The sequence below is a fragment of the Denticeps clupeoides genome, chromosome 11 (genome assembly GCF_900700375.1).
Source record: "Denticeps clupeoides chromosome 11, fDenClu1.1, whole genome shotgun sequence".
Lineage (NCBI taxonomy): Eukaryota > Metazoa > Chordata > Actinopteri > Clupeiformes > Denticipitidae > Denticeps > Denticeps clupeoides.
This window is the reverse complement of record NC_041717.1, coordinates 12,945,702-12,954,094: the sequence shown is the minus strand read 5'-3', so window position 1 is coordinate 12,954,094 and position 8,393 is coordinate 12,945,702. Positions and strand designations below refer to the sequence as shown.

The 8,393-nt window shown below is 46.1% G+C and overlaps 3 protein-coding genes across 5 annotated transcripts; 2 read left to right on the top strand and 1 right to left on the bottom strand.

The window, feature by feature from the left end:
- The first annotated feature begins 9 nt into the window (after positions 1 to 9).
- On the top strand, positions 10 to 1,772 carry mrpl41 (mitochondrial ribosomal protein L41). 3 transcript variants are annotated; one of them, XM_028997021.1, is made up of 3 exons: positions 55 to 193; positions 577 to 700; positions 1,013 to 1,772. In XM_028997021.1, exon 3 carries the CDS (start codon positions 1,035 to 1,037, stop codon positions 1,440 to 1,442), a length of 408 nt encoding a protein of 135 aa, XP_028852854.1. In that variant the 5' UTR covers positions 55 to 193; positions 577 to 700; positions 1,013 to 1,034; the 3' UTR covers positions 1,443 to 1,772. The 3 variants fall into 3 exon arrangements, with proteins under 3 accessions (XP_028852852.1, XP_028852854.1, XP_028852851.1); XM_028997019.1 differs by lacking the exons at positions 55 to 193; positions 577 to 700 and adding an exon at positions 10 to 48; XM_028997018.1 differs by lacking the exon at positions 577 to 700.
- Positions 1,551 to 5,571, bottom strand: dph7 (diphthamide biosynthesis 7). Its single transcript, XM_028997016.1, has 9 exons — positions 5,180 to 5,571; positions 4,969 to 5,099; positions 4,646 to 4,733; positions 4,269 to 4,363; positions 4,017 to 4,174; positions 3,498 to 3,570; positions 3,247 to 3,312; positions 2,995 to 3,167; positions 1,551 to 2,277 (listed from the first exon to the last, which is right to left on the bottom strand). Exons 1-9 carry the CDS (start codon positions 5,318 to 5,320, stop codon positions 1,856 to 1,858), a joined length of 1,347 nt encoding a protein of 448 aa, XP_028852849.1. The 5' UTR covers positions 5,321 to 5,571; the 3' UTR covers positions 1,551 to 1,855.
- paxx (PAXX non-homologous end joining factor) lies at positions 4,862 to 8,021 on the top strand. The gene is made up of 8 exons (XM_028997017.1): positions 4,862 to 5,203; positions 5,722 to 5,840; positions 6,280 to 6,340; positions 6,423 to 6,472; positions 6,555 to 6,739; positions 6,973 to 7,029; positions 7,158 to 7,254; positions 7,750 to 8,021. Exons 2-8 carry the CDS (start codon positions 5,728 to 5,730, stop codon positions 7,796 to 7,798), a joined length of 612 nt encoding a protein of 203 aa, XP_028852850.1. The 5' UTR covers positions 4,862 to 5,203; positions 5,722 to 5,727; the 3' UTR covers positions 7,799 to 8,021.
- Positions 8,022 to 8,393: the final 372 nt, after the last annotated feature.

Here is an 8,393-nt window from a genome sequence, read left to right as displayed (position 1 = left end):
CGACGTCACTGGCGAGCCGAGAGCGTGTTCTCTGACATGCTGCTCAAGGTTAGTAATGGTCTGTGGCTTGCCAGACGTCGCTCTGCTGGTTTAAACGGAGGAACTCCGCAGCGTTGGCATATTGCGCGTTTCTAGTTCAACGTAAATGACCGCAGGACGCCGGTCCGTTTCAACTGTGTGGTTATTTCGGCAGGTAATGCAGCGGGATTGTGAGTTAGCACGCTAGCTAACCGCATCCTTCAGAAAATGTTTATCTGGCGGTCCGATTAACACGTGGACGCCGTAAACGAGGATTCTTCAGGGCAAAGCGAGTACTTTCGTCTAGCGAATAATTGTCATTAGTGTTTGATCTTAAAAACCGCTGTGGGAAACCAATAGCGTGAGTAATGGGAAGTTAATCAGGAACGACGTGGTCCGAGGAGTGTAGATTGAGAATAAAATACCGTTTGTCACTATTTGCATCTCCAACGAGATTAAAAGCAGCTCATTCAGTGCAGACATACAAATAAACATAATTCAATAGGATAGGGGGCAGTAATTCCAAGTATAAAGTTGATGTTTGTGTCGTTGTGAAAGGAAAATTGACACAGCCTGTGAAGCAGAAGACCCAGATTCAAACCCCTCTTACTACCATTGTGTCCATGAGCAAGACACTTCACCCTAATTTGCTCCAAGGGGACTGTCCCTGTAACTACTGACTGTAAGTTGCACTGGATAAGGGCGTCTGATAAATGCTGTAAATGTAAAGGGCAGTGGTGGCCTAGCGGTTAAGGAAGCGGCCCCGTAATCAGAAGGTTGCCGGTTCGAATCCCGAGCCGCAAAGGTGCCACTGAGGTGCCACTGAGCAAAGCACCGTCCCCACACACTGCTCCCCGGGCGCTTGTCATGGCTGCCCACTGCTCACTCAGGGTGATGGGTTAAATGCAGAGGACAAATTTCACTGTGTGCACCGTGTGCTGTGTATCACGTGTGACAATCACTTCACTTCATGTCTCGTTGCCCTGTGTTCCAGTCTTGAGCCTGAACCGGCACAGATGGGGCTTCTGTCCACTCTGACCCGCGGCCTGTTTCGGGGAGCCGACCGCACGGCCGAGTTCACCAGCAAGCGGGGACCTCGCTCCAACTACAAGGGCAGGGGAGCCAGGCCCACCGGAGTCCTGACCTCCAGCAGGAAGTTTTTTCCCATTCAGGAAATGATTCCAGAGTTCGTGGTGCCGTCGCTGGAAGGATTTCGCCTGAAACCCTACGTTTCCTACCGGTCCCCGGACGGAACTGAGGTGCCAGTGACCTCCGAAAGCCTCTTTGCTGAAGTTGTGGCACCACATATTAAAAAGGACGTTGAGGAAGGCACTTTCGACAAGGACCAGTTGGAGAAGTATGGATATGAGGGCACACAGGAAGGGAAGCTGTTCAAGCTCTATCCCAAAAACTTTGTCCGCTAAAAGTGCTGCCGAGGTCAGCAGTGCTGTCTGAGACAAGGACCAGTTTCCCCCAGCTATATCTGGAAGGACACATGTTACTGATTGGGTTGGTAATACATGCCAAACACGTTAATAATAAAATACAGATTTATTGTTGCTTAATTGTTACTCAGACAGTTAAAGAAAATTGCTATTACCGCTAAACAAAAATGTTAAAACGTCGGGGCGATGCTTAAATGAATCACTGTAATTATAGATCTACAAAGCATCTTAGCTCAGTTCTGGATCTACATCTAGAGTCTAGACTGCTCAAGGGTGAATACAATAAAAGTTTTGTTTTAAAGACAGAAATGTGTCGGTTCTGCCTTTACTCAGATTTTGCATAGTTAAGACACCATTGCACTCGTAGCTTGAATTGATTCCTCAGGAACCCGTCACTCCGCAGCAGATGTGTTCTGGCCCTGCCCTGCTTCCGATGCGCTGTCCTGTGGGCTCCAGTCCCAGCGCCACACGTGCAGCATGTGGTCATAGAAGGAGCAGCTGGCCAGCAGACAGGACACCGAGGGAGAATCCAGGCCGGGATCAGCAGGCTTCGCTGTGGCTGACGGGAGGTCTGGTTCGGGGATGTAACGGCCTGCCTCGTCCTCCAGCAAGGTGTCAAAGCTGGCAGTAGGGGACTCGTATTGGATCTTCAGGTGGCCTGTGGCCTCCATCTGGTGGCCTTGGGGTTTTGGGGGCTCCTGTGGGGAGGAAGGGGGAGGGCTGTCCAAAGACAGATGTGACCAGTCGGCACCGTAGGCCAAGGAATTGTGCAGGATATAGGAGGCAATGATCGGACATGGTCCTTCACTGCCCTCTGGTGAAAGTGGACAAACAATACAATTATTAAACAAGTCAACTGTTGTCTCTTACTAGACAACAGATCTTATAAAACGGAACATAAAAAAAGCACATATTAAAAACTTTGGAATTTATGCATAATCTTTGTCATTGCATTTTGCATGAATAATGTTCCTCTGGAGATTTACAAAACCAGTCTGATGGAAATCTCTCTTTCTGTTCAAATAACAGCATCATTCAGGCAAAGCCAATTTCAGCTCAAACAATAGATTTGATTTGATTGTGTTACAATCAGTCAGGATTAAGCTTGGCTGAATGATTCTGAACTAAGCAATCTTATGCAATTAGACTACTAATTACGGGCCACTCTACATTTACGACCATTTAGCAGACTCTCTTAGCCAGAGCAACTTACAATCAGTAGTTACAGGGACAGTCCCCCTGGAAACACTCCGGGTTAAGTGTCTTGCTCAGGGACACAATGGTAGAAAGTGGGGTTTGATTTCTTGTTCGTATGCTAATGTTTTACCCAGTAGGCTACTACCCCCTGGTACATTGTCCAATATTATATCTGAAAAAAGAATTAAGGCTCTCTAGTGCCACCTACTGGACCTTCAATGAAGCTGAACCTAGCTTCACTGTGATAGATGTGACCTCAGTGGTTCAGTTCTTCTCTTGTTTTTAATCCCAGGTTCTTGGGATGATTATTCCTGTTTTAACTGCCCAGACTCACCCATGGCTTCTCTGCAGTGCAATATGTGGAAGTCATTGTGCATGCAGGCTGCAAGCAGTAGGTGCTCGTAGGAAGGATGCCACTTGAGGCGCCAGATGCCTCCGCCCAGTGGGGTCTCACTGAGGGGACCTTTCATTTTCCGTCCGTCCCACAGCAGTACCTGCTCGTCATAACTAAATCAAAGAGTCTGAGGTTAGATGCCACAGCTCTGTCAGCCTTATTATATCATCTACCGTCACATGATTTATTTACCTGCCCGTTGCTAGGACGTGCTCCCGATGTGGACTGCTGTGGATGCTGCAAACACCCATCGAATGCCTGAGAATAAAGATTATCTATATTCAATATTTCAACATTCATCGTTATCTGATTGACATGTCAGGAAGAACTAATAGAACATTGTGTAAAACGAAAACAGACATACAGCACATGATCTTTGTACCAGGACAGGTGTCAACGATGCATGATGAATTCTGGAAGACGCCAGAGTATCTACTGCTCACCTCTTACTGGTGAAGGTAGGGTGTGAGGGACCCATCCTAAGATCCCAGCCTTTAAGTTTGCAATCATCACCGCCTGGCACCATCCAGACCGACAAACAGGACAATGAATGCGAGTTAGCATGGGGTGGATCCGAGCCCCCCTTACTGATGCATTACGAAGCGCAGACACACACACAACTTAAAAAACAACATGTGCCTCAGCAGTGTGGAGTACAGAAATGGCAGATACAGCAGCGTTCCAAATGTCTGAGACCATACTGAAAATTGCACAAACAATGTGTGAAAGGTTATACCTTATGGGATCATATTTATGCATGCATGTTAACCCATTTTCACAAGGGGTCAGAACTCAAAGTGATATTATCTATCACTACTTTACTCAGTCCTACTGATTGAAATTAGAAGGCTTTCTGTGGTGCTCTCAGACTTTGAACCCCATGGTATAAAGCAAATGTATGAGTCCTTATGAAATGACAAATGAACAAAAAAAAAAACGGGCCAAGTCCAACCATGACATACCAGAGTAAACAAGCTGGGTATCCCAGTAGCTGAAGGCTGATATCCAAGCTTCGAAATCGTGAGCTTTCCATTGGGATTCGGTAGTCAGGCTTGCCTCCCCGAGGCCCAGCACATTAACACAACCTGCCGAGTCGCTGGACACCACACGTACCGAATTACTGGATCCACAGAGATGCAGAGATCGGGACAGATTATGCACTTATGATACAACACCAGTCCAGACACGAGCAGGAGCGAGGAAGAGTGTTGTACCTGTCCCCTCTCCCGGTGGACCAGTCCAAGGACAAAGCAAGTCTGTCAGGGCCCAGTTTTGTGCCTGACCATGGATCCAGAACACAGCCGCCATCCTACTAGAGAAAGTGTCATTACACAAACGCGAAAAGCACTTATTGTGAATTTCCCTCTGGGATGAATTGAGTATCGATCTATCGATTTTATTGACAGGGGCGGACAAAGCGCTTTTTATAGTGTCATTTTTAATTAGCAATGGATACAACAAGCACTAAAAAGTGCAAATACATTTGGGGCAAATCTTGCACTGTGCATAAAACACAGTCTATTGTCTATTAAAACATCATCATTAGAACTTCATTCAGGTTTTCAGCAATAAAACAGGAGCATTTCCTCACCTGAGAGTCCCTGAGAGCGTACAGCTGCACTTCCCCACTCGCTGTAGCCATGCCCAGCAGCGGCTGACCAGAGATGGGCATGTGGCACCTGGAGACACCACATGGGGGGATTTTTATGCAATAAAGAGAGCAAAGTGATTGTGAAACACAGCACACGGTGCACACAACAAACCGTGTCCTCTGCTTTTAACCATCACCCTTAGCGAGCAGCGGGCAGGCATGACAGGCGCCCGGGGAGCAGTGTGGCAGGGACGTTGCCACCACTGTCCCATTTTTTAAAAAAATCTCATCCACATAGTTGTACAGGTGGGGAAAGGGTTCACCATTTCAGATCCAGAATGGCCGGGGTTTCCATGCGTTGGACCTCGGTCAGAGGGGGGCGCAGCCCTTCCTGTCTGAAGTGGAACAAATACAAGCGGCCGATCCTGCTGGGCGCAGTCGACTCTTCGGGCGCCTGCAGAGGGGAAAACACGCCGTGGGACGCAGCGCACACAGGACAGGCGAGACGACGACGACGCATCACGACGCCCTTACCTGGTGTGGACCCTGTTGGAGCTGGTAGGTGCCACACGCCAGCACATGGTGCCAGGGGGGTACGGGGCACCACTCCGCCGCGTCCGCGCTCAGCTCCGTGTCGAACACCTGCAGGCTGCGAGTCCGCGACCTCCGCGCCATGTCACAGCGCGCCACTCTCCCGCGTGTTCCTGTACGCGGTCATCTGGAAGCGGCAGAGCACGTGTAGGGCGTGGGGTCGACGTCGGAAGCGTCAACAAAGTATATTAGCCGGCAGCGCCCACCACAGCCGGATTATAGTGTTAATTACAGGAGAATATACAGCGGCCGCGTCAAATGGAGATTAGGGCTAAAAGTGTACACAGCGTCGAAGTTTGTTTTCGCCTGTCAACAGTATAGCCACTTCCGGGTTAGTCCATTTTGATTGGCTCGTCGCTCCGTTGCGTCATTTAAAGCGCGCCGTGTTTTTCCGGCTTCCCTCGCATGCCGCTGCGGATTGTTCTTTCTTCGAATTGTTTCTTTGATCGAATTGTTTCTTTCTGTTTAACGTGCCACGCTTGGAGAACGAAATGGACCCGAGCGGCGCGCTTGTCAAGCAGTGCTACTGTACCCTCCTGGATAAAGCAGATGGGTCAAAATACCTGTGCTACACGAAGGCGACGTCCGATGGTTTGAGTATCGGGTGAGTCGGAAATGCTGAAAATATAAAGCAACAAACAGTGAGACCTTGCGTTCTTACTTAAACTGCAATTTTTCGTTTCCGTCCCGTATTATCCTTGTCATTGTTTTATTTTGTTAAGTAAATAAATAATCGACGTTTTGGCGACCCCTGGTGGCAGAAATTGCTTTGAAATAATGATGCTATTTTCATAGTGAAACACTGCAGCGCAGCACAACAGGTGACACAACAAAATGTGTCCTCTGCTTTTTATCATCACCCTTGGTGAGCAGTGGGCAGCCATGAAAGGCTGTTATTAATACTATGCTGAAGACGTGCTGAAAATTCATTTAGATTTAACTAATTTAACTAATTTATTTAACTAATGCTTCTGCTATTTATGTGTTTTTTTTTTGCTTGTGTACATTGTTGTAAATGCTACAGTCAAGTATTTCTTTTACAGGCTGACCAATGCCATAGACCTGTGGAGTACACATCTCAGTCAAGAGGCTCAGAAACAATTTGTAAGTGAAACGCAAGCCCCTGTCCATAATATGTGAACATTTGTTCGCTTCAGTGTCATGAAGTGGGCACATTCCTCAACAGAGAGGGCAGTATTTTCTGAAATCGACAGAAGACTATGTAATGAAAATCAGGTAGCAGTCCACTATTCCTTATTTGATTTGTGGTATAATGCACTGTTTGTCTTTACACATCTGTGCATTTAAAATTGAACAGATCTTCATGTAGGAGTGGAAGTGCATATGTTTCCGTGGAGGAAGAGAAGGCTGTTTTCCATCTTGGCCCAGGCCCAGAGGACATGACCGTGACTCTGTTGAAACTTGGTGATGCAGACCGGTCACCAGAGCTGAGAGAGCTGCTTTTTGGGATGGCAGACAGCTTGACACGTCTGGACCGTGAAGGTAAAATCTCTATTTGTTCATCCACTCATATCCTGCTTATGCTTTTTTTCCCCCCATCCAAAATTTTTTACCTTAAGTTTTTTTTTTTTGATGGACATGCAGCTAGAAAGTTGTTGTGCTATGAATATTTTGGGTTAAATTACCTTTTGATTATCATTTTTATTTGATATTTGCCTGCAGTCCGAAGTGACACAGTGCTCAGAGTGACATTTCCAATCCTGTTTGTATTGCAGCCCAGGTACCACTCCATCAGGCATCACCAGGGAAGAGCCCTTTTAAGAAAAGTTGTGGTATGTTGAGAGTTGTGGAAGTTTTTCCCTCATGGTGCCATAAATAATTCAGTACAATGCTTTGGAGGGAGCCAGTTTCCTGAAACGACAAATGGCATCATTAATGCAGCCTTTGCCTTTGCACTCAGAGTTTGAACCCAGAATGCAGCAGAGCAGCAGAGGCTCAACCGTGGCAGCGAGGAAGCGCTTGCCTGGAGACTCTCTAATCAACCCAGGTTCCAGAAAGTGAGAAATTTGGTTTATTAGTACATTGCACTTACACTTATGAATATTTGTTAAGAGTTTCAATGTTGAATTAAGCACACAGAAAACTCCAAGATGCCTAATTGAGAATATTTTGTGGAATTGATATGCCTTTAATTTTGTTATTTGTATGGCAATTTGTATCTTTGTTACTGGTACTTTCATGTGAAAGTCTGCTTGCCAAATCTGTTCAATGTTTTAGGTGTTCGTGTTTTTGAAATTTGAGTGTGCCCCCCCCATTTTATTGCACTGAAGTTAAGGATTTACATATGTATTTATATTGATAATTTTTTTTCTCCTTTTAGTCAAAATGTGAGCATTGCCTGAAGTAATACCATATGAATTGATGTGTCATTGCCTGTAGGTGGCAGAAACGTGCTTCCATAGAGTTCTAGAATGTTTATATAACGTGCGACGTTGCAAACAAGTCAGTAAGTGTGTGTGTGTGTGTGTGTGTGTGTGTGTGTGTGTGTTTAGAAAGCAGCCTGCAACGGGTGTGGCATTCGATGACGCTGATGAGGCATGATGCAACTGAACTCCTGGGAGTTCTTGTCAAGACTTTCTTACACTCAACCTATTTCAAATGCTGCAGTCAACAGACCTGAATATTTAACATAACTCTACACTATCTGCTGATATTTTTAACACAAATTTTATGAGTAATTATGAATGCGTCGACTGATATGCAAGATTTTTAATTATGGCAATGATGAAACATCCACTAATTAAATATATATTTTTAAATATAAGATCTATACTATGTCTTTTATGATGTTTGGTCAGATATGTGCCATGATTAATTAATTGGGTGTGATTTACAAAAAAATTCCAGTGTCTTTATCAGACAATTCATAGAGCATCAGGTTGCGTTGGAGGTTGTTTAAATATGGAGTGGATCAATTTGATATGCATGCCAGAGGATTGTGGCAGCTATAGCCCAGTAAAATGTGCTTCTACAATGTATTACAATGGGGCAGAGGTGGACTAGCGGCAAAGGAAGCCCGTAATCAGAAGGTTGCCGGATCAAATCCCGATCCGCCAAGTTGCCACTCAGGTGCCACTGAGCATTGCACCGTCCCCACACACTGCTGCCCAGGCGCCTGTCATGGCTGCCCGCTGCA

Coding starts and splice junctions, on each gene's coding strand:
- paxx (XM_028997017.1), top strand. CDS start 5,728: ATGGACCCGAGCGGCGCGCTTGTCAAGCAGTGCTACTGTACCCTCCTG. Junction 6,341..6,422: donor AAGAGGCTCAGAAACAATTT/GTAAGTGAAACG, acceptor ATTCCTCAACAG/AGAGGGCAGTATTTTCTGAA. Junction 6,740..6,972: donor GACACGTCTGGACCGTGAAG/GTAAAATCTCTA, acceptor TTTGTATTGCAG/CCCAGGTACCACTCCATCAG.
- mrpl41 (XM_028997019.1), top strand. CDS start 1,035: ATGGGGCTTCTGTCCACTCTGACCCGCGGCCTGTTTCGGGGAGCCGAC.
- dph7 (XM_028997016.1), bottom strand. CDS start 5,320: ATGGCGCGGAGGTCGCGGACTCGCAGCCTGCAGGTGTTCGACACGGAG. Junction 4,364..4,645: donor ACGCTCTCAGGGACTCTCAG/GTGAGGAAATGC, acceptor TTTCTCTAGTAG/GATGGCGGCTGTGTTCTGGA. Junction 4,175..4,268: donor TCCACCGGGAGAGGGGACAG/GTACAACACTCT, acceptor CTGTGGATCCAG/TAATTCGGTACGTGTGGTGT.